This window comes from Mastacembelus armatus, chromosome 3 (genome assembly GCF_900324485.2).
Source record: "Mastacembelus armatus chromosome 3, fMasArm1.2, whole genome shotgun sequence".
Taxonomy (NCBI): Eukaryota; Metazoa; Chordata; class Actinopteri; order Synbranchiformes; family Mastacembelidae; genus Mastacembelus; species Mastacembelus armatus.
Window position 1 is genome coordinate 8,013,906 of NC_046635.1, and position 25,130 is coordinate 8,039,035.

The 25,130-nt window shown below is 37.7% G+C and overlaps 1 protein-coding gene across 2 annotated transcripts; it reads left to right on the top strand.

The window, feature by feature from the left end:
- The first annotated feature begins 95 nt into the window (after positions 1-95).
- Positions 96-24,102, top strand: cdh16 (cadherin 16, KSP-cadherin). 2 transcript variants are annotated; one of them, XM_026320108.2, is made up of 18 exons: positions 96-197; positions 737-787; positions 890-988; positions 2,993-3,127; positions 3,375-3,504; positions 3,959-4,117; positions 5,313-5,509; positions 8,982-9,107; positions 10,352-10,502; positions 11,981-12,193; positions 12,908-12,984; positions 15,318-15,509; positions 18,734-18,975; positions 19,083-19,213; positions 19,990-20,229; positions 22,271-22,387; positions 22,783-22,899; positions 23,141-24,102. In XM_026320108.2, exons 1-18 carry the CDS (start codon positions 180-182, stop codon positions 23,239-23,241), a joined length of 2,496 nt encoding a protein of 831 aa, XP_026175893.1. In that variant the 5' UTR covers positions 96-179; the 3' UTR covers positions 23,242-24,102. The 2 variants fall into 2 exon arrangements, with proteins under 2 accessions (XP_026175893.1, XP_026175894.1); XM_026320109.2 differs by having other exon boundaries at positions 22,808-22,899.
- The last annotated feature ends 1,028 nt before the right edge of the window (positions 24,103-25,130 follow it).

Consider the following 25,130-nt stretch of genomic DNA (forward strand, 5'->3'; position numbering starts at 1 on the left):
TTAATAGAAAGGAACCTCACTGGTCAGTGGTTTTACTGGAAGGAAACATGGTAGTTAAGCATGTTTATCTGAAGATGTTAACCATTAATCCACCGAAGAAGTACAAGAACACAGTTTTTCCACCCAATTTAAACTCCTCTCACACCTCTCACACCTCTCACACCTCTTAGAGGGAGCACATGCAACATTCGGAGAAGGTAAGCTACAGAACGCTTTGTTTAAAGAGTAGAATATAATGTTTTCCTATGTAGTTTATGGCATTTTTAGCCTTCATTGTCATTGTCATCATCTGCTGTTGTTAAGCTACAGTATATGAAAGGTTTATTGTCATACTTTAGAGGCTCCGGTTGGCATGAAAGAGAAACATAGGGCATTACTGTTTCTTATACAATGTACCAAACCCTGTGATTTCATATTGTTAAAACAGCTGTGAGATATTTGACAGGCTTCAAAGAAATGGAAAAATCTTTGTATTTAACTTAATTTCAAAAGCAAATTTTTTACTTCCAAAGTAAACTATTGTGCTACAAACTATAATGGAAGTTCAGAAGTTGCTTAAATGGCTTTGTAGGTGATCATGTATATAAATGCAGCTGTTGCATGTGTGAAAACAGCGCAATATTTGTTTCTGAAAGAATTCCATAGTGGTGAATCAGTAACGAGACAGAAATTGTGTTTGTGATTGATGTGCTGAAACCATGCAATTTGAAGTACTGTATGTATGCCACATTTCCAGGGCCAGATGGCTGACAGAGGAGCCACACCAATGCTCTTCATAGCTCTCATAGTAAGATGTTGTTTTTTAAAGTAATCTTAACTCTTGCATTTACAAGAGAAAATTACTACTTGAGCAACATCATTAAGAAACATCTGATGTTTTGTTTTGCAGCTGGTGATACTTTACACATTTGCACCATGCTCTGCAGTAAATGTTAAAATTGGTGTCCCTGAAAATTATGACGGCATTTTCCCATGGTATCTAGCCAAGGTAAGGCATTTTAATTTACCTGTTATTCTTCATAGCCTTCTGGTAAGAAATTTGTTCTGACCTTTTTTTTAACTATAACCATAGGAATTAGAGCACATACCTAGAAAACTAGTAAAAGTGCACAATAGGAGTAGGAGTTTTTGTATTCTCATATGTGATATTCATAACTATAGCAACTCTAAGAGCAGATAGCAACCAAGCAACAATTACTGTTGGGTAGGTCTAAAATCGTATATGAAAGTGATTTTTTAACCTTTAGTTAGATTAATGCAAAGCCAAATGAGGACAAGAGGAGAGGAAGCATCCTCATCACTGAATTTCTAAATTCTTGATCCCTTACAGATGGGGAACATGGTGAAAAGACCTCCTGTTTAGGCAAAAAATGAAAGCAGATAGTACGCCAGAATTGCAGCAGTCTCTTTTTTCTCCACTATCTGTGCTCAAGGTTGAAGATGTATGAACATCATCATTCTGCCGTCATCACTAAACTATAATTGGAGTGTTCACAATGCTTGTCAGGCGTCAGACCCAGCCTCTGCATGTAGCCCAGCTGTGTGACACTTTATTCATACATGCCACTCAAACATCTTCTGGATTGTGCAACCACATGAGTATTTGGCACTTTAATTGGATGTATTGTGACGTCATCTTTTATGAAGCACAGTTATATTTTCAGTGTCTTTGTGTTGGGTTGAGGGTCATTAACACTTCTCAAATAGCACATTAATGCCCAGAATAGAGGAGTTGGTTAATAACCCCACTTTATGTTATAAATGGAAAGGACATTATAATGATTTCAGATTTTTTCAAGGTAGCAGCTCTTAATGGTAGTCTGTTCATCAGAGAGGACTACACTTGTCAGTTCTCATGTCTTGAATAATACATTTTTCAAACAAAAGCAATGATTTTTTTTTTTTTTAATTAGGCTCCTGTGAATGACACACCACTGCCTCTATATATATATATTTCAGACTGTCCTGCAGTAAAAAATTAGTTTGTGTGTTGTTTGTGGCTTCAGATTATTACATAGTTACACGTTGTTAGGTAACCCCTAGTGACACAAACAAAGGCGGACGCTGGGTGATGCATTAAACACACATCACAGTACAAAGCAAGAGGTTGAGGTGGATGGATGGGCAGAAAGACGTTTTTTAATCCATGACAGTACCACAATCTTCTATAAGATTGTAGAGAACTGCTGCAATTCTCACTCCAACCACGATAACACGATAACAGATACAACCTTCTCCTCAGCCTCACAAAGTTATTTTTATGCATAAATCTAATAAAAACCTGATAGTTCCCTAATCGTAACCATGTGTTTACATTTTTTTTCTGTGATTTCAAAGGTTTGGTATGCTTGCCAGTGGAACAGTCGTATGAAGTGTATAATTATTAGCCCTAATGTGATGACATAGGTCTAATGCCACAGGAAGTATCCTGACTGTTGTTTTCTAATTTAGGGACAATTGATGGAGTGTATTGTCATTTAGGTTGGAGGACTTGCTTAGAATTTTGGATGCTGGGATATATGCATTAAGATGACTTTCTTTTATGGAACTCAATACATGCAAACCTTGTGTCTACTTGTCTAGGCTGAGTCTTCTTGCAAATTATTGCATGCTGACAAATTGAATGACAGCATGCTATTAAAATATTGTGCACTGGAGTTTTAGCAAACATATTTCAAACAGCAGCAGTGTGTTATATGGGGCCAGTTTTCAGTGGCAGATTAAAACAAATCTAGGGTGCTAGTGATTATTTAAAGCATCATTTGTGTGTGTGTATGTGTTTTATTGTGTTTTTACCATGTTTTTGTCTCAACTGGACTTTTAAATACAGTCCTTTTGAGTCCAGTCCAGTCCACTTTAAACACATATTAAACTAAAACCACTGATGTCTGCAGTGATTATCCTGCTCCTACCCCTCCTGTCCAGTCCTAGTCCTCCTATACTGTTTGAACATATGGCTTGCTTTCAAACAAACGAAATCTGTTCTGTGCAGCTAAATAGCCTTCCAGGCAATTACAGTGACTTGGTGGTAACAGGGGATGATGAGGGGATATTTGGAGTTGAAGCTCAGTTTCTGTACGCACTGAAACCACTGGACAGAGAGAAACAGCCGTCTTACTCTCTCCAGGTAGGGTATATTATCATGTCAAATTATATTGTAGTAATGGTGGTGATTTTGATACATAGCTAATAGGCACAAATTAAAGCTACATTTAATCCACATATCAAATATAATTACATTTCTTGTTTGTCATATGAAGTTCATATGTTTACATTCAGTGATATCTGAAGAACTTTATAATGTTGTTAGCTCCACATTGAAGGGCTGCATGGCAAATCCAGATTGTTCTATTGTGTTTGCATGTGTGCTGCAGGTGTCCTTCAGAACGTCAGTGCATCATCAGAGCTTCACTGTGGAAGTGTGTGTCATCGACAAGAACGACAATGTGCCCACTTTCATAGACGAGAGCATGAGAGGCAGCGTGCAGCTCGGGCTGCTCAAAGGTTGGAAAACCTTCAGCTCTAATGTCACTGGGTTTCACAATCTAATTTGGGTTGGGTCACATCTGTCAGTCGTACTACATGAAATACAAATATTCATTCAGTTTTGCCTAATTAATAGAAAATAAATAATATATATAGTAAGTGAAATTTATAATTTAGCCTTAAACTCAGTATTAATAGAATTAATAATGTAGAAAACTGGTTCAGTTACTTTTTAGACATAGAATCTTTTGCATTTCCAATCATGTTGAGTCATTATGTTATCTTTTAACTTGGTTAACAAAAGCCAAAGATGTGTTAAAAATGCCTGTATGTCTTTGGTGTTAACTTATTAATTTCTATGTTCTATCTTTTCCTGTATAAACACAGGTCACATGCCTTAAGTTTTGGTGGAGTGAGATGTCTGTGATGCAGCAGGTACTATTTTTAACTCTACTCCACCTGTGTCTCTTAGGCATCCCATTCATGCAGGTGGAGGCGCTGGATCGTGATGATCGCAACACTGCCCATGCTGAGCTGCGGTTCAGCCTCATGGAACAGACACCCAGGATTCCCTCCAGCCAAATGTTCTTCATTGACTCCATCACTGGAGAGGTTTCTCTCACAGAGGAAGGTCAGTCTGGCTGTAGGGAAAGTATCAAGTTAATGTGGTACTTTATTTATCCCCAAAGGGAAGTTGTCATAAGCAAGTTACCAGCAAGGTCCTAATGCAGGCTCTCCTACAGGCTGTCAGTCCTCTTACAAGAAGAAACAATATTCTCCAGATAACATCATACAACTTCAAAGGCCTAATCTTACCCATGAATTTCTTATGTCTTTGTGGGATTTAGTTTTCGCTATCATTGTCAAAAATAATATATCCAGTCCATTACCATTTTGTTGATACTGTATATCAATATCAGTAAACAAATAAAACAAAATGCATTACAGAAATGCCCAGTATTTGTTTCAGGATGTGTTGCCAATACATATAGCTTGTATTGGAGAGCAATATTGGTCAGAGTAAAAAAAAATAAAGGATTCCTATCCAAATTTACATTTGTTGATGTGTAATTATCTGTTAATGAGTCATACTGGATTTTTAAATATTGTTATCGGTATCCAGCTCAAAAGTAGAGGGGCTACGGTAATAAAGACACACACACACACAGACACACACACACTTACCCTCGATGCAGCACACTCCTGCTGGTGCTATTTCTGTAGCTCTGGTAGTGCCCTTTATTACGGCTTGGCAGGAGTTGGATTACTTTCACACTTGCCAGTATCTTCCAGCCCACACTGCTGCTGGTTTCCACACAGCTTCATAGTACTATAATAGTGAAAATTGAGAATTACCGTCTTGAGTTGATGCTTTATCTTCAGGCCACTTAAAACTGGTGGTTATGATTACCTTTATATTAGGGTGTTTATCTCGTCTCTGACATTTAAACAAGAAATTGAAAATTAAGTGCCGTAAACAGTAGTCAATAACTAAGAAAGGTATGGGCCTGTCCTTTAATTTAACTTGTCACATCTAATGTCTCATTTTATTTGATGCATCAGAACATCTAGCGACATGTTTCTCAGTGTTTCCATAGCCTGTCACTTAATTTTGTGCTTGTTTTCCATTTTCAAGTCTTTCTATAAACGTCCATGTCTGGTTTTTATACACCCTCGGATATTGCACGTGTAGTATCATGTCAGCAAAAGTAACACAATATATACTGTAGAAGTCTTTGTAATAAAAAATAATTCTGAAATTAAAGTGATAGAATAATTTTTGAAATAAAGTGTTCTTGAATCATCTATCCCACTGTAATAACCAGGAGCCTCTGCTCTGGACCCAGAGATGTGTGGCCGTTATAAGCTTTCAGTGATGGTGAAGGACATGGCTGGAAAGGCGAACGCTTTCTTCACCACTGGCATTGTTACTGTTGAGGTGACTGGAAACACCTGGGCATCGCCCGACCCTGTACGACTTCAAGAGAACCTCCCAGGCCCCTACCCAATCCCTATCTCACAGGTGAAGTAGCAAGACCACAGAGAACGTGTCTTCACTTTGAAAAAAAAGTGACACAAATATACCACTCTAGGACTTTACACGTGCTTTCTCTTCTTTAAAACCCCTTTTATTCATTTCATTTTCATGTTAGATCATGCAAACAACAGGGGGTAAGTGCTGACTCTATTGTCAATGCAGTTCTAATTGTTGTATCATGTTACAATAAAGCAAACTGTCAAAAGCATCGACTGAGTAAAGTGGCTGCACATTGACAGTTGCTGTTTCTAGTGGCTCTTGGGTCTTCCTAAGTGACCAAATACTGAATTATTAATGTTGGTCAAATGCCATGGATCCTTTCAGGCTACCTCCTGACTGAGTCACTTTAACTCCTTTACTCACTCACTCTCCCACCCACCAACCGCTGCCACCATTCTGAGGTGTATTACACAAACCAAAGGGCTTAAAGGTACAACGCACCCTAAAAAAACAATTTGGAACATGGATTTGCTGCTGACTTTTCACTATTTCTGTTATTTAGCAAATAAATCAAATAGTCTAATACAGAATATCTTTGGCCAGAGCAGTTGATAATGAATATGATTAGTTAGTTGCACCGGCACAGGGCAAAAAAAACAAAAAAAAAAAAACACGGAAGCTACAACATGAACTCTAGAGATTTTATGATGAGATGGAGTCATTTTAAGGTCTAAAAATGGCTATTTTGGAAAAAGTCTCTCCAAAAGTGTCTATAAGTAAGTTCTACTAAACTTTGGGCAAACATAAACATATCACTACTGTTCTGTCCCTAGTCTTATCTAGCCTTTTGGATGTTATAATATAAGCCACTGGAGCTACAGGTCTATAAATAACTACAATCCCTCAGAGGTTTTGAAAAAAGTGGGAAAAAAAAGCTCAACTAGAAGTTGCAGTTATTCTTTGTTTGGACTGTCAGTGTATGCCTCCATGGAAAAAACAAAAATATAACTTTATTCATTAACTGCCTTGAATGTGGAAACAAAAACTTGATTCAAAGAGGCTATAAATGAATTGTGCAGTTACTGAGAGTTGCTGTGGCTAATGGGCACATCACAATACCGCCCCCTCCTCCTGTTTTCTCCCACCTCTCCCACACTCACCCTCAGCCTCTCATCTCTCCTGTTCTAACAGCCCCTGCCACCCACTGAAAACATGTGTGTTCACAAGTGTGGGCACAGTTGATTTTTATTTCTCATATTTTCAAAGGCCAATTCAAGTCTACAATAAAATCTTTTTGTCTCCTATGTTTGAAACCTAATGACCAATCTTACAATACACAGCTTGGTGACTTGAAAATTATATTTCATTTTCTTAATTTTAATATCAAGGAACAGCATTTGTATCATTCTATGTAAATGAGGTTATGTGAAACAATTTCACTGAGCAGACTCCCTCTGTGAATCTGTTTTAAATTCTAATGAGAAATGTGTTAACAGTGAGAAATTATGCTTATACTGTTCCATCACTGAACTGTTAAAAGTATGTGACATTGCCCTTTAGTTACAATGTCCTATTTGTTCACATCCAGAATATAAATCACAAAAAATAGGTGAATATGGATATTTACTTGGGGGAAGCCTCATTTCACCCACGCTGAGTGATTGTACTTCTGTGCTCAGTGGGTGGTGGGACAAACCGCTGTTATGACACATACAGAGGTAGTCATGTTCGAAGACCCACTCCATGGATCTCACCTCCCCTGCTTTTTCAAATAAATTGAGCAGTCATGTCCACATTCACTCAGTCATAACAAATGTTGTCTTTTACTTGTGCTGATTACCCATGGTGTAATGACACTTTGTCACATCTTGAAATCAATCTGCTGCTTTGAGTACTTCATACATTTCTGCCATCATCCTTCTCTGCATAAAACCCAGTCAAAGAATAAGTTGAATTTGCTATTGTGAACAATTTGATTCTACAATCACATCAAAAGCTCTGGCTGTAAGTTTAAAGGCTTTTGCGTCACTGGAGATAGGGAGGTCAATTTCAATCTGTTATCTATTTCATGTTTCTGATTGCCTGCCTAAAACTTTGATTATGTAATGCAATCAGCAGAACTACTTGAACACAGTAATGCAATCTATTGAGATTTTGGAGTGGAAGAGAAGCCTCAGAGCCTGTGAATCAATGAGTCAAAGCTCTTAACAGTATTGAATTGAGTTTTCACAGTTAAATGAAATCTGATTATTTGTTGCAGAATTAGTTTAAGTCCCACTAGACCTTCATTGTGTCTCGCAATCAGTGTTCAATATTGAAAATAACATTTGTATTAACGTGGTGCATCAGCTAACATCATCAGAGGAGATGTACTGATGTGAATACCAACATTAAAACTGCTATAATCATTTTGTTATGTTGATTCATTTATGTGGGACTATGTGAAGAGAATGCTTATAGTGAAAAATCCACAGTTTTCCCCAGCTCTACATAAGCTTTTAGCTTATTTCAGATCAGTGATTAAAACACACTGCATACTACATCACTAGTATGAAAGAAAAGAAAAATGTCCGCACTGCCTCAAATATATTGTGTGCACATCTTATATTTAGCAGTATCAATATCATATCTATAAATTTTCCTCCCTGTAACCATCAAATGTTTGACATTTTTTCTTGAAAATGGCCTGAAAAAAATTAACTGATTATAAACATTGTTGCAGATTATGAATCAATGAATCATTAATGATATTTTAGCATTTAATGATTTCATGTTGTGTTTATTACAGGCCAGTGTATTATTGTTTGTAATTTAGCAACTGATTATAGGAAAGCACACACAGGGAGATGAACATACACTGATGACTTCATAGTTATTTTGTGTAGAGCTTTATAGCAGTCAGTAATGATTAATCAAGTTTATGAGCCTATTTCTTCAAAGTTCTGAGGTCTGGAAACACACCATAACACTGACAGGTGGCCAGCTGTGTGAAGTGGTTTTATGTATACAAAAGCATAATGTTTGGGCCGTCATCTCCAAAACAAGGGAGGAGTTGTTGACAGTGAGTTGAGAAGATACACGTGCCCTGGGTGTACATCAGCTGTGCTGAGACTGGGCTCCTCTCCTTGTTGGGTGCTGTTTGATGGCTACTAGTGCCTTTTCAGCTCCTCTGTCAAGGGCCTGTAAAGCAGAGTGGAAAATCCCTTTCAGCCTTCATAGTTAGTTTTGGCTGTGCTCTCTGTTCCACCTCAATGTCAGTGCATTTGGATGACTCCTTATCATGTAAACAAATGGTAGCTTGGCTTTGTAGTTATACATCATGCAGAGCCTTTTGCAAGACTGTATAGGCTTGCAGTATACTGCCATTTAATTTTAGTTTTGCACTCTAATAGTAACTGCTTTACAATTCATTTTATGATGTTGACAAATCAAAATGTCATTTTTGCCACACTTAGATATATATTAGTTTGGATTTACAGGATGTTTGTTGTCATTGTGTCTGTGTGTGTTTATGTAGGTCAAATGGAGTGGAAGTCAGGCAGAGTACAGTCTGGAGGGGGAGTTTCCAGAGATGCTCTTCACCATCAGCAGAGAAGGAGTCATTTATCTCAATGCCCCTCTGGACAGGGAGACACAAGACCAGGTCTGTACAACTGCAGGCTAAATGTCTCCAGCACCTATGATTAAATGTCAGTCTATGATTCCTGTTTAAAATGTCTAAACATTAGGGCTGTAGGTGCCATGCTCCTCCCCTATGTCAGACAGAAGCCGTTATTTCTAGGTTTGAAGTCTGTTATACTGTGTTTGTTTCACATATGATGAGAAATGAATGCAGTTGTTATATAATATTTCTTTTAAGTTTACTCATTATTTAAATAAGCTCATTATTTTCGGGTTTTTGAAAGATCCTCTTCATAAAAAATGACAGTCACGGTATGCTGTGATTGTTTTCTCTTTTGAAGTCATTTTTAGTGGATCTCATTCAATTCAGAACTGATGACTGGGATCAAGACTGAATGCAAAATTAAGAAAAAACACAAACAATACAACATAACAGAATAAATGGTACTATATAATTTCTCATATGGCTCATTAAATGCAAATACAGCTACGGTCTTGTACTTACAGCTTAATGATTGTAATGATTTAAATAAAGGTAGCCTGCAGCATATTACTACAGCAAAGCTGAGCACAGTCTATTTTTAAACTGAACAGAGGCATCTAAGGTGACCACCCAATACTCAAAGAGTACAGCTCTGTTCCTTGAATCTATCCTGTCTATGGGGGGAAAAAAATATTACTGTATTATAGTGAGGATTATCAAGCCAATGGTTTCATTTTAAAACTTTCTTGATTTAGGCTAAGACATTTTCAAGACAATCATTGTTTGTGGCAGGATTACAAATTAAAGTGCATTTGTTTGTTTTTTACCCTGTGGGTTTTTTTTCACACAACTGCAGCTCCTGAGAGCTTTAAATGACTCAGTGAACAGTACACTCTGACACAAATGCTCAAGTGACCAAAGAACACAGAAAGCCTGAGCTACATCAGTGGATATGAATAGTGTTCAAGCACATGTTTCTAACATATTGCACTTTCTGTCTTCTATACTGAACATTCAATGAAAACTGAAAACGTTTCTTCAAACTGATGCATTATGGTTGTGGTTTAGTCGAATGTTGAATGTAGTGATTCCAATTCATGCAGGTATTTTTCTGCTTCTAGTCTACTCATCTACTGGACTGTCTACCATTCTACACTGGGCACCTTCATACTTCTTGTTACATACTGTAATATGAATATACGGGTCATGAATGTGATGCTTTACAGGATCTACAGTTGAGGTCACAGTTTTAAGATAACAGTGTTTCTCTTTTGCCTCCCCAGTTCCACATCAGCATCGTGGTCGAGCGTCCAGATGGCAGAGAGATTGCCAAGCCTGTGGAGTTGAGGGTGATGGTGGGTGACGCCAACGATAACAGGCCCACTTTCCCACAGGCACAGTACCATACAGTGGTCAAGGAACTGGCTGCTCGAGGTAACTAACAGCTTTCTTTCCTTCTTTCTTTCTTTCTTTGTTTCTTTCTTTCTTTATGAGGGCAGTCATGGTCTAATGGCTAGGGAGTCGGACTTGTAACCTGAAAAGTGCGGGTTTGAGTCTCAGGTCCGGCAGCAATTGTTGGTGGCACAGAGTGAATAGCCAGCGACCTATCCACCTTCACTACCAAGACTGAGGTGAGACCCTTGAGCAAGGCGCTGGACCCCTAACTGCTCCCCGGGCGCTGCAGTGCTGGCTGCCCACTGCTCTGGGTGTGTGTTCATGGTGTGTGTGTGCTCACTGCTGTGTGTGTGCACTTGGAATTGAGTTAAATGTAGAGCGCAAATTCAAGAATGACTCACCATATAAGTCACTTTTATTTTCTTTCTTAGCAGTCTCAAAGAAGATATAAATTAATTCATCTAAATAGTCTCACTTTTGCTACTACTATAGATTAGAAAATATGATCCAGAACCACACAGAAGGATATTTACTTTTTGCATCACAGAGATTGTGTTTTAAGTTAAAAACCAAAGCAAACTGAATATATTACAGTGTATTGGCAACATTTCAGTGTAAAATGCTTTTGGCCAACTGTATAGTCAAAATGCTCTACATAATCACACAACCTTTTCAATGAAGTTAGGGCTCATAAAACAACACAATAAACAGTCCCCTGTCACAGTTACTCTGTAGTGGGACTATTGTTTTCCAATCAGGTAGATGAAACATTGGCTGGAAGGGATGTTTCAGTGATGAAAAGGCTGACTGCCAGATACCTTTTGTGAAAGCAGATTGGGATTTTTGCCAGGACACTGGGGAAAGTACCATCACTCCAACCCATGCTCATAAAAAGCACATGGTGTGTTGTGAAATATCTAGTCCAGGCTTAAAAGCTTTTTTGTTGATGCTTTAAAAGGGTTGATTCTGGGAAATGAATTGGGCAGGACAATCTGTTAATCTAAATAGAATCACTGAGTGGGGATTAAATGAGACAGCTATTGTTATGTCCTTCCTCCCACGTATTCCTATTCAGTGTTTTATGTTACTGTGAATTATTTCTGAGAGAAAAACATTTTAACTTCCTAACAGAAATCTTAAAGTCCCATCTGAGAAGTTTTCAGGCATCACTGAAAGCTGTTTGAGATTTTGATTTCATAATGGGGCCTAATGGATAGGGAGTTGGACTTGTAACTTTCAATACCATGACTGAGGTGAGACCCTTGAGCAAGGACCCTGAGGTGCTCCCCGGGCGCTGCAGCGATGGCTGCCCACTGCTCCAGGTGTGCGTTCACTGCTGTGTGTGTGCACTTTGGGATGGGTTAAAAATTCAGAGTATGGGTCACCATACTTGGCTACACAAGTCACTTCACTTCATGTAAAAATTTAGAAATGCAACAAGAAGAAAAAGATTCAAGTGAGGTAACGGGGAAAAAAAGAAAGAAAAAAAGAAATACCTTCTGGTGTGTCTTTCCCAGGGACAGAAATCCTGATAGTGCAGGCAGCTGATAATGATGATCCCAAGACAGACAATGTGCGGATCTTCTACCGTTTAGTCGGTCAAATTCCAGAGAGTCCCCGTGCCCTGTTCAGAGTGGATCGTGACTCAGGGGTCATCTCCGTTCAAGCAGACAGTATGGAGGGCACAGCACCACAGTACACCCTCACCATCACTGCTGAGGATGCCAAAGGTGACTATGGATCAATACAGTACATTTGTAAGCTTTTCTCATAATGGATTTATTTTCTTTTTCGACATCAGAAGGTCTCATAAATATACATAAAGGCCATTTTAACAGTAATTTGCTTCTTTAATTCAATGTTTTGTTATTTCCTCTTGTGGAAGTAGGATATTACATTAGTAGAAATAGAATATTTGAGATTATTTATTATGTGAAGTAAAAGTCAACAGATTAAAAAAACAACAGATTAGTCAAAAGCATACCTATACACCTAATAAATATACAGATCACAGTATACCCATACAGATAATGCCTCATATAGAGTATAGGAGAAAGTGCTTCAATTTGGAAAAACTTTTCACATATTATTTCTTCTGCCTCATTCAACTATGGTTATATCATGTAGAGAAATATAAACAAATGCAGTAACTGTGCTCTTTTCAAAAACAAATTTGATAATTAAATCTCAATTTGATAATTAAAATCACAAACAAAAGGGTGTTATTCTTGCGAGCTTGCACGTCATAGCTTTGTTGACACTGCTGCAATCAGCGGATGTACGTATGCTAGCCCCTGGGATTGCAGACGATGTGGTCTTCATAACTCATGGATCAGGGTGTGACGAAAGCAAGATCAAGTACTTTCTGTTTTCTGGGTATGCTTTATTTTTGGTATGGACTGACCCTGAGTCATTAACAAAAGCAGTGATGATGTCCCTTGCAGGTCTGAACAGTTCCTGCACTGTGGTTGTGACGGTGCAAGATGAGAACAACAACCCACCAGTCTTCTCCCAACATGAGGTACGAACACTCAGGTTCAAACAGATGTATGAACAGTTCAGGGCATGATAAACAATACCTCTAGAAAAAAGGCAGGCAGAGGCCATAACAAGTGGCTATTGGACTACAGACTGTGAATCCACTCTGCAGGTCACTGATTTAATTTTCCTGGCGGGGAACTAGATATGCCCCCTAATCTCAGGCTTATAGTGATGGCACCATGTTATTGGAGGAGTTTTATTCAGTTCTTTGTAGTCTAAGTGGACAGTGTTTTTAGAATTTAATCTGATAAAGCTTTCCTTAGAGTCTGGTTTCCACTCATTTGTTTGTAGCTAAAACCACATCATAAATTCCCAATGACGTAATGTTGTCCTGGCTATCACAAGATCACAGAAATGTCTTTATCAGCTGGTTATTTATTTTAACATCTTACTAGTATGAATCAGCACAAGAGGGAAAAATACTGTAAAAAAAACTTTTAAAGACTAACAAGTGTGGGGTCACCGGTAGCCTAGGGATTTATACCCCAACCATTAATCACAGCAAACCTTTGTTTGCATCTGGCAGGGACATGTTGCATTTCATTCCTTATCTTTCACTCCTCTCATTTCCTATCATCTGTTTTCAGTTGACTAATATAGGCATAAAAGCATGAAAACAAAAAATAAAAAAGATTAAGATCTGTAACTGTAACTGCAATAGTGAATCCAAACATTTTTACTTTAATTTTCATCTGCATCCTAGTTTACATTTAATTGATATGTTTGCATTAATGAAACATCTTTTGGACTACCTCCAATATTTATTGTTTCCTTGTAGTAGTTCAGTTGATCAGGGCATCATTAAAGCTGCCGTCACACAACCAGCATAAATTTGAAGAGTGGTTTTCCTCCTTCTACCTTAGCTGCTGATATAAAAGAGAAACAGGGCTAAAGATAGGTAGATACAGAAAATCCCCTCACGTCCACCCACATTTGCAACATAATACAAGAAAGAAAAGTCATGAGGGTTAGGAGTTACGTGGGAGAGCCGTCACGCTGTGATAATAAGGAACGAGTCTGTAGCTGTTCTCTGTCAGGCCATAGTGACAATGAAGGACTGTACGGACATTATGAGCTGTGAAGAGCAAGGGGAAAAGGTACAGCTTTTAAATGTAATAGTGGAAATTGGCTGAAGAGCATTGGCATGACTATCCAGACCAATAACAACAGACTGTTTTGTTTAATAAAGACTTAACATAAGATTGAATTATTTGTTTTTTGATATAACATCTGACGTCACTTTGACGTTTATGTTCTTGCCTCATCCAAATGACACTTCAGGATTTTAAACTTAAGCCTTTCAAACCTTGTTAGATGTTCATTTTCAAGCAGTTACAAATAAATGTGCGCAATTTCTCAGATAATCGTGACCATAAACCCACACACACAAAGACTGAGGTGGAAAATGCTCTTGAGCAGGTCAAGCCTGAGTAGTGCTGCTTTTTCCATAGTGATGTGAAGGCCGCGCTATAGGGGGTGATGTGGGAGGTGAGTGGTGACAGGGCTGGGTTCAGCAGGCCTGGGGATCGGGCAGCCAGATCAGAGCTATGGCTGCTTCACTAGAGGACATGTGTGAGTGGCAGATTAAACGGCTGTGTAAACACTCAGAGGTGTGTGAATAAAGGTCAGTGAACACCAGGAGGGCAAGTGGGGGCAAACATATACTCAGTCATCTCTGATTTTTATTGGTGGCTACAAAATTGCTACAGCTAAGATAGCTGCAAGCATGCAGTGACCTCTTAGTGAAATAAATATTTAAAATTATTATTTAATATTTAATGCAGCTATTAATGTAGAGTCAGTTGAGAATAATATGTTTATGGTGCAGCTAAATTACTCTTTATTCTGTAAAAACCTTTCGTAAGAGCTAGATTTTTTGATATATTTTCAAATTTATTTCACGTTTGTGCACAAAATTCATTTTCTGTCATTTTCTATAAATACAAAAGTACGTTTTTTCATAGAAATAATAAAGGTATACAGTTACAGCAAAGACTGAGAAAAATATGAGTAGTAATAAAAAAGCTTTGTCATTTAACTAATTGGTCTGATAATAAAATGCTCCAGTTTCTTATCATTAGTTTTTTTATTACTATTTTTCTTTTTGAAAAAGGTTTTGCTTGAGCTTCCTTGTTCCATCAGCGAGGATTGATGTGAGCTGAGATTTTGTAAAAGTTTGTAAAACTGCTAATTAAATAAATATATTATTATAAATATACTGCATCCATTATTATTATTTTAATTATTATACACAGGCACACTTAAATGCAAGTGTCTTGTTTTCCAATACACTGCCTGTCTCCTCCCCATCAGTATGGGCCCTTTCACATCTCAGAGGATGCTCCAGTGGGCACCACGGTAACAGCTGTGCTAGCAGGCGATGCAGATGTTCGAGGAGGAGACAGCTGGCAGGTGGACTACCGCTTGGAGTCTGGAAACGAGGAGGAGGTCTTCACGTTAGTGACAGACAAGCAGACCAATGAGGTCTCACTTGTGCTCTCAAAGGTGAACAACACAAAACATCCCCCAACCTTTGTACACACATTTGACCATTTTATTGATTATGTACCACACATACACATATTGTATATTGGCTGAAAAAACTGATTCAGATCAGAAATATTCTAGTCCAAATTAATCCAAATTAAACTGACATGCTAATTGTTCTTTATCCTGTATTCTGTAGAGTATGAATAAATAGACACGCAAACAATTTCTTCTCTCAGTGGCACAATTTTTAGCATGATGGCGTGTATTGGTCCTTGGTGCCTATGCAGTCCTAATTGATCATTTAGTAGCAGGTTATGTAAGTGGCAGTAACCTATAATTCAAGTAATGTGATGGACAAACATGAAGGTTGGAAAAAAATATTCCAATATGTCCAACATAACTCAAATTGGCATTGGAACGTTTTAGCTTAATAAAGTCTCCTGTCCCAGGGGACATCACCCCTTCACCCGCCTACTGTAATCCAGCTGATAATTGTTGCACATACTCCAGTGACCTTAAGGAGGAGATGCAAAAGCTAAAAAAGGATCTTGTAGCATTATTTCAAATTAACACAGAAGGACTTCTGCTTTTAGAAGTTATATTATACAGCTTAAGTGCTTGACTTTTTAAAGCTCTTGTACTGATGTCATGAAATATCTCCGTAGCAAATGTTAAATCACCAGAATGGAAACTGTTATATATTTAGCTTACTTTAGTAATAATTAAATCTTAAATCCCTCACAAGTAAAGCCCTGGATTAAAATGCACTTGAAAAACTCCTTTAATTCATTGTGTTACAGTGTGAGGTCAGCGCCAGAAGGCAGACACATTTCATTATTGGAAATTACACACTGCTCACAGCCCCAAGTGAATAATTAGATTGGGTGAACACTAATGGCAGTTTACCACACAGGCTAGAGGCTGTTGAATGTGGTAGATGTGTGATGAACCAGGGGAAGTGAGGGCAATTTATTGAGAGTGGAAGAACTGTAGACAATGTAAAACCATTTTCTTAAAGAAAAATGACATGAAACTGAAAATAACATATAATCTGAAAATGAAACTTTAAGTGGTACAGGGCTTATAGCATGTCATCATATTGATTTAAACATCAATGAATTATTTTAAAGTTGTCACCAAATACTTTCTTAATGCACATTAATCAATTATTAACTACCTGCATGAATCATCAGCTTAAAATTCCAGTTTGCTAATTTAAGAAAATTGAAATTTGAAAAAATAACATATTGTGTGCGTAACTTTAATTATGTAAATAATTTATTATATGCTTCATTTAAAATTACACAAATTCTTTAAATATGTGATATGACTTAAAACAGCCAAAAAAACAAAACAAAAAAAAAAGAATTAGCTCTGTGTTATAAAGAGGCAGGTGAACAACTGTACACTAAAAACTTTGCCATATTAATTTAAAATATGCAAATTGTCAGTGTTGTGTTGATAGCATGTTTCAACTGCCTCCTGACACCAGACAACACACTTATTACAGCATTAAATAAAAGTAATGTGTGTAATCTGGGCTCCAGCCCGTCCCCCAGCAGTACGAACAGGATGCTGATATACTTGTCAATATGTATGGTGATTTGTTTTAAATACACGTTTGATATTGTATTGCTGTAACAGAGATGGTGAGGTAAGGTTGATATTAACTCACTGGAACATAATTTACATGATGACCAACTACAGCCACCAGAGCAGTTTTATGTGTCACTTCCAGTCAACAGCAGTACTCATGCACCCTCCAAGATCTGCATATTTACCCCCTGGCAACAGAGACACACTCAGCCAGAGTAGCATAATACCAGAGAATGCTGTTCCCATCATATCTTGCTTTGTCGAGAGACAGAACACATTAAAGGATTAAAACCAGAAAGCAAATTCAAGCCTCAGGGCAGGATTCAAAAAAATGACTTTAAAATAACAAAATACACCGCCTGATACACTAAGATACAATGAGTCCTTTTCCTTGTGCTGACTTTTTTTGCCTTTAAAATATTAATTCAAAGGGCTGCACTATAATAACTTTAAAAACAATTTCCATATCTCCACGGTAAACCTGTTTTTAATCCTTCAAACAAAGTCAACAGGTCACAGTTACTTTTTATAGTGTCCAGATTATAGTAATTGTATCACTTGAAATCGGCTATTTTTAATTTTACTGCAGACATTTGGACCCAAACAAAGTACATATTGAACATCAAAGAGAAGTAAAAGTGTTAAATTTATGGATCGATTTTTGTATTTTATGATCATACAGTGACTCCTGCTCACATGGGTATTTATTGCATTGTCACATAGCAGCACTCAGCACACCATCATGGAAAATTTGTGAGACTGTGAATCAATTGGCTTGTTTCATTGTGACTAGAGTGTCTGGTTCATATTGGAAATACACCAAAACTCTGCCAGTAAATCCATTTCCCCTTGCTAAGGGGAGCAGGCACAGGGAACTGTACTGTGTCCCTGTAGTGCTTGCAGTGACGACATACTGTTTTTCTTTGAAAGGGTGGCTGCCAGTGTGTAGATGATGTAGTTGATTCCACAGAAATTTGTGATGTGTTGTTGTGTCTGACAACGTACATGCCCATGTAACGTAAAAGAACTGGGACTTGTCAGGCCAAGTGCTCTTCTTCTGTTGCTCCAAGGTCCAGTTCTGAGGCTCTTAAGTGCTTTTGATGGTGGACAAGAGCCACTTTGTATACTGTATGTTGCAACATGTTCCTTTCATAGCCATTTTTCAATTTTCAGGGATTAGTGCCGTTGAAGCCCTTCTGTCACTTTAGACCAGACAGGATAACATTCATTGCCCAGTGAACCTTAGATGCCCAACACACTCTTGCTGGTTTGTGGTTTGTACTGTAGCTATTTAGACCACTGTAGGCAGGCACTCCGCACTCATTACAAGGAACACCTCACAAGCCTTACCATTTCAGAAATCCAACGCTGTCATCTCACCTTAGTTATCAGGCCCTTATCAAACTCATATTCAACACACTGACTACAAAAAACAACACTCTCCATCTAATTACGTAAGTTCAGAGCATTTGATGCACAGTTATTACGGGATTACGGGAGAATTTGGTTCATATTATAGTTCTTGAAAATGTGGCAAAAATACCATCAAGGGAAAATGTTTTCTGTGGTTTAGTTGAACTAGTCCTTAAATAGGCGTTCTTCACTTAGTGGCAGTTATTTTAATATCTTGCAATACATTACAGGTGTTGGACTTTGAGCGCGAGAGTGAATATATCTTGGTGCTCAGTGCTCAGAACCCAGTGGCTCTGGTCCGTGGTCGATATGGACCTGCATCCACAGCAACTGTCTCTATTTATGTTGACGATGTGAACGAGGGTCCAATACTGTCTCAAAGCCATTATGAAGTGACTGTCAGAGAGGGTGAGGAACCAGGACGGGTTATTGCCACAATCCGAGGTTATGACCCAGATTCTCACCCAATCAGGTAAACCTTGACAATAATGAATGCTATATGAATAACCAGCTCCCATTCAGGAAGACAGATGCATGGACTATCACAGTATTTACAGAGCTGTACATGTTTTTATGCAGATATTCTCTTCAAGGAGACACCAAGAAATATTTTTCAATAGGGAAATATTCTGGTGAACTAAAGACTGTGCAGGCCTTGGACAGGGAGGAAAACAGCACCTACACCATGGAGGTCATTGCAGTGGATGGACGTAAGATTGGCTTCACCATTATTAATAACACAATTATTTAGTTAAAGGTGTATGTGTTTAAGTATATATTCAATTCTAGTAAATGATTCATTAATCAATACGCTAATACCTTGTAAAATATTAATAGTATGGTTCAACCTTTCTATTCATACAATCTTCAGTGTGACAAATCATTGATCCCATTTTTCTTTTATTTCTATCCAAATTCACAGATTACTTTGCATAATCTGCACACACATCTCACACAGGAACATCATGACTGACAGCATTAAGAATACAAATGTAGAAGAAGAGGCACAATTGTACAATAGAGATCTGGAAGGAAGGGAGAGCAGAGAACAATCCAAAAAAAAACCAGCAAACATGGTTATGAATGGGGAAACGTTTGCATTCAGAGCTATGAGAACATGGGTCACAGAGGTTAACAGGTCACAAAGGTGTGGTCTACTAACTAGTCTACTACTTCTCAGTGAGGACCAAATCGATATACCTTTTAAAATAATAATGAATATCTTTTTAAATAATTGAATATATGCACTTTTTATTAAATCAATAAATGTGCTATTGATTTTATTTAACTTATGCAAATGTAATTTTGACAACCTCAGAGAAGACAAAGCCTTGTGCACCCTATGTGATCTTTGCTCTCTCACAGGTGGTGTGAATCCCAGGTTGGGAACCAAGGTCTTAGTCCATAATTTCATGTACAGAAATGACGTTATTATGTGTGTGATTTTGGGGACACATTCTTTTCACACTTGTCATTTTACTCTTAGGAAATTCTTCCTTATCTGCATCCACCCTGGTGACTGTCCAAATCTTGGATGTGAATGACAACAGTCCAGTGTTGGTTGGAGACTATTCCTGGAAGTACCTGTGTACACCACGCTGGGAAGACCAAGCTTTGGTGCTGGCATCACGAGACAGTGATGGGCCACAGCATGGAGGACGACTAAACTTCTCCCTGCACAGTGATGCCACAGTCCGACGTAACTGGAAGCTAACACCTATTAATGGTGAGCTGATTGCAAGCTAGGTGAACCCAGTCAACACACAGTATTTAATATTATTCTGATGACTCCTGGTGAAAAGAGAACTGACACAAATAAGATTATTCTAAGGAGAAGCTACTCTTCTGAGATTAATTGTACCCGGTCAAAAAAACATTTTTATTTGTTATAATAGTGGACACATTTATAATAGAAGTGTTTCGATAATAATTTAGGGACTTAAGTCACGTTTTTCAAGTATAAGTTGAACCAAAGTACTATCTAATTCTGGCTGCCAACATGGTCTCAAAGCCAGCCAGAGTACTACTAAATACATGTTTCCATTAATTATCACACATATCAGCGCACATATCTTAACCATATACAGTACAGTAAGTATACTATACTATAAAACTATTTTGAGGTATACTGCATATAAACATCTATATCTATACTTTTAATTTGCTTGTTGTGTAACGCTCATCCCCTTTTTAGTTTATATATGTATACTATAACCACAAACTCACACAACAAAAGGAACCAAACTGAACAATGTAAACTCAGACATTAATGGTGGTCCAAGTAATCCGGCAAGTACACTTTGCAAAGTATTCGATTTCTGAATAACCTGAAGATATAAAGAAAAATCACTGTCAATCAGCTATAGTGTGACATTATTGATATATGGATTTAGATACAGTGAGTTGGCACAGCATGATACAGCACATATTCTGGGATACTTTGACTTATATGAATATGCCAGCCATTTATACAGTCAAAGAAACAGTGTGATTTAGCCCTGAAAATGTGCAAATTGCCCCGTTCTATTTTCAACCACAGAAATTCTTCAGACTTAAATGTAATTATCCCTTTTTTCAGTTGTAAACTGCTAGTGTTGGGCTCATTTAATGTAAACAATTTACTGCTATGACGTCTGTCATTAAGTCATTCAAGCGCTTCAACCACTTCTCTCAGTTTTTTTTTTTTTTATCTCGCTCTTTCAGTCCCCTGTTCCTGTTGGTATTGATTGATCCCAGCTGTAATTATATCTTCCGTGTAATTTCTTTGGCGTCATCACTGGGTTCCTGCCAGCTAATGGAGGCTAAAAGAAGAATCTCACAGAATGTTTTGCACCTGGTCACAGCCAATAATGATTGAACCAGTAACATGTACTTGTTCCAGTATAATGTCTGCTCTTGAGTTGTACGGTTTGAATGATACAACCCTGACCTTTTATAAAAAGAACGTGTGTGTGTGTGTGTGTGTGTGTGTGTGTGTGTGTGTGTGTGTGTGTGTGTGTGTGTGTGTGTGAGTCAGTCATTGCCATTCATTTCAAGTCTTTCACTGATTCACTAATGTACCATTTTCAGCAGCACGCTCTTTTCCAAGTTCACAGGTAATGGCTGCTCATACCAGTAATGGCAGAAATGGTAATACATTTAAATGCATTTTAATGTAAAAATACATGTTGATTTCACTTGTTGATTTCAAAATCATGCAAAATAGTTCTATGTAGCTAGTTGGTCATACATACAACCTGCTAAAATGTCTCATCAGAGGTGAAACAGTGCAGATAGAGGGTAACTACATTAACAGCCTCTTCAGAAGAATTACTCAGCTCATGTTTCCCTGGCTGACAAATGGAACATGAAGGGGAATGATGGTAAGGTGCAAGAGTAGAGTTTAAGACCCTCAGATAAGGGTTCAAACAGCTTGATAAAATGCTTCTCTTTACAGGCAAGGGCTTTTACGTCATGCAACCAGGCGTGTATTTTAGACAGATTTACAGAGATAAGATCAAGAGTCACATACTCCAGGCCACAGCATAGACAGCTCCACCAACCTTCTTCATTCTGCTTCTTATTTATGTTATTTATGTGCACTGACACTCAGTTGCACTGCTGCAAAGGAAGTGATGCTTTGTTTTTCAGAACAAAAAAGATAAAAACAATGTTGGTACCATTGTACATGCTATATGTTTCTTAATCCACCAAACAAACATGCATCAGACAGCCCACTTTTTTTTTAATGTGCAGTTTTTATAACCAAAAAATATTTTGTCCTACAGATACTCACACCAACCTGTCTTTAAACATCCCATACCTGGCTCCTGATGTATACACGGTGCCCTTCACCATCTCTGACAGCAGCTCTCCTCCCAGGAGCACCTTCATAAACTTGCCAGGTAGTGCTGATGTGTGCTGATGGGCTAAAGCAAGCACAGGGAGTTTATGGGACAGAAGCTTAGGAACAATCAATAGACATTGGCCCCTGTGTGCCAGCTTGTCCTAGCTCTGTTCTTGTTTATTAATGATGCAATAGGGCTTTGCAAATGATTTTTCCAGGCTTGTGATTACACAGCTCTCTTAAGACTGTGTTCTGGCAATATAGGCTGCTGACACTTCATATGCATGACACAAAACAACACATAACCTCTAGTGCACAGATTAGGATTTACATAGGGATACCTCTGGATCACCTCTTACAAAAACATATTGTGGAAATTAGCCCAAATTACTTTGTGATTTTTTAAAAAAAAACCTGAATTGTAAGTTTGTTTTTTTTTTCATGTTCGGTTAGTGACAGTGTGTCCTTGCAACATTAGAGGGAATTGCAAAATGGCCGCCAAGCAGTTGCAGGGCATGCCAACTATTCAGTCTGCAGTGGGGATTCTGCTTGGCACCTTTGCTGTCATAGGTAAGCAGAAAGCATGACAAAAACTCTTTTACAGTAATGTTGCTATTTATGCTATTTCCTAGTCTGTGCATATCTGCTGTATTCGATTTCTTTTGATATTTCAAGACTTCATAATCTGTGCCCATTCAGTGTATTTTAAACTATTATATGATAAACTATTATAACTATTATAGCAACTAAGCAATAATATAGCAATGTTATTGACTACATTTTTAATCTTTTTTTATTTTGTCATTTCCAGGAACTGTGCTCATTGTTGTATTTGTGAGACTGTCCTACCAGAACCCCAAAGAGACCAGCAAAACTAACCAGGAGAGAGTTCCCCTAAATATTTCAATCTAATGAAGATGAAACTGTACTGTCTGTATTGGCAATAAGCAATCATAATTGTCTAAAAATGTAGTACATTTAAGTTATTGGATGAAATTATGAAATATTTCAGATTAGCCACAATGTCTAATGCATGTTGGAAGATGTTGACAATGTCTCTGTTTTAAGTTTTTTTATTGCTGTAGATCTGTTCATTTGTTTCGATATGGTGCCTTTATACAGCAACAGCATATTAGGGCCATCTTTAATAAAAGCAAAAAAAATCATAAAATTGCATAAAATGTTGCAATATTTTGAGAATAAATATAATTTTATGTAAAAAAACGATGTGACATATTTGAAATTTTAAAAAAATTCAGTTTCCATTAAATAATATCAATGTAAATTTTCTACTATATTGTCAAATATTGCAACTTTTTTGCTACAGTATCCTTCATTGCATGAAATGTTATCTTCTCAACTCTGTGGCTTCTTGCAATCTCCCACATTAAAAACCAAAACACCTTTAACGTAATGAGATGACCTGAAATTGGCCTGTGTTTCTCATTGCATTAGCAGTGTGGTCCAGTCTCTCAGATCATGGCTTTGTAATTGTTGATCCAGACAATCTAATAGGCAAGCAAAGCTACATTTAGACCAAAGGGTATGTATGTATGTATACCTCAACAACTGAAGGTCCACGAAACTCATGATGCAGTGTCTGATGAAGTATGGTAATCACCTCATATTCAAAAAAGAACGCTTTACAAATTAAATGGACAATCATTGTTAATGTTGCAACAAATATGAAGTTCAAAAGATCGTCGGAAAATGTGTATACAGTCTAAAAAATTTTATGTCTAATAAAACCTTAAAGTCTCACGATTCAAATGACATAAAGCAATTTTGGATTGAATAATCACAGCGACTACAGTTTCTTAATATTTAAACAAAAGTACAAATACAGTACAATACGTTGTTCCTTACCTTTCTCTCGTGTAACTTCATATGTTTACTCAAACATGGAGTGTCGCATATCGTTTTGTTCGTTAGAATCCATAGAACAAAGTGCACCCATGTTGTAGTCCAAAAGACGTAATATTGTACAGTGAATCCATAAATCCATCGTCCTCCTCATTAATAAGCCGTAAACCGCTTCGTTTTACGGCTGTTTTGTCAGTTTATTCAATAAAGTTTGACATAGCAAGCTTCTGTAAATCACATGAGGCCTCAATCAAACGTGTTGTTACGTTTCACAGCGTAACTAACGGTAAAACCAATAGAATTCACATCCTCAGAGAAAATCCCAGTCAGGGGGCATAGTCTAACTTCGATTGACAGGAGAATTACCCAGTCAAATTGTTCGTAAATGGTGACAGACGCATCTTGTAGCCAATGATGAGACCTAAAAATCAACATACAGGAAGTCGTGCCAGATGGTGCAACAGTGGGCTTTAACGCAGCCCCTCCTTACTGTAAATGTAGCCATGACAACACTGGGCAGGTAGCGCTCGACGCTAGAGGGGGAGGGGAGTCATGTTTCACATTCTACAGCGCGCCGATAGAAAACTGGGACGCTTTTGCTTCAAACGGCACCAAGGCCGTCAATATAACTCTTAAAATGTAAGAACAACAGCTAGTTTAATTTAGCTATGTGTTTTTCGGCCATTTGCAAAAAAGGGGGCGGGGTAGACAACAGTTAGTTATTTCAATTGGTTGTTCCCAACGTACTAGTGATGAAGATACAAACATAGAAAAGACATAGAAACAATGTATACCATCAACTAATGCAGCTTTTATGGTGCTAAATGTTGAATTTTTCACATCTATGCCAATTGAGCAATGCAGTCCCACGCCCATATTTCACGTTTTGTCCATAAAAAAATTTAGAAAAGTGTAAAATTGTTTGTTAGTAATCAGGG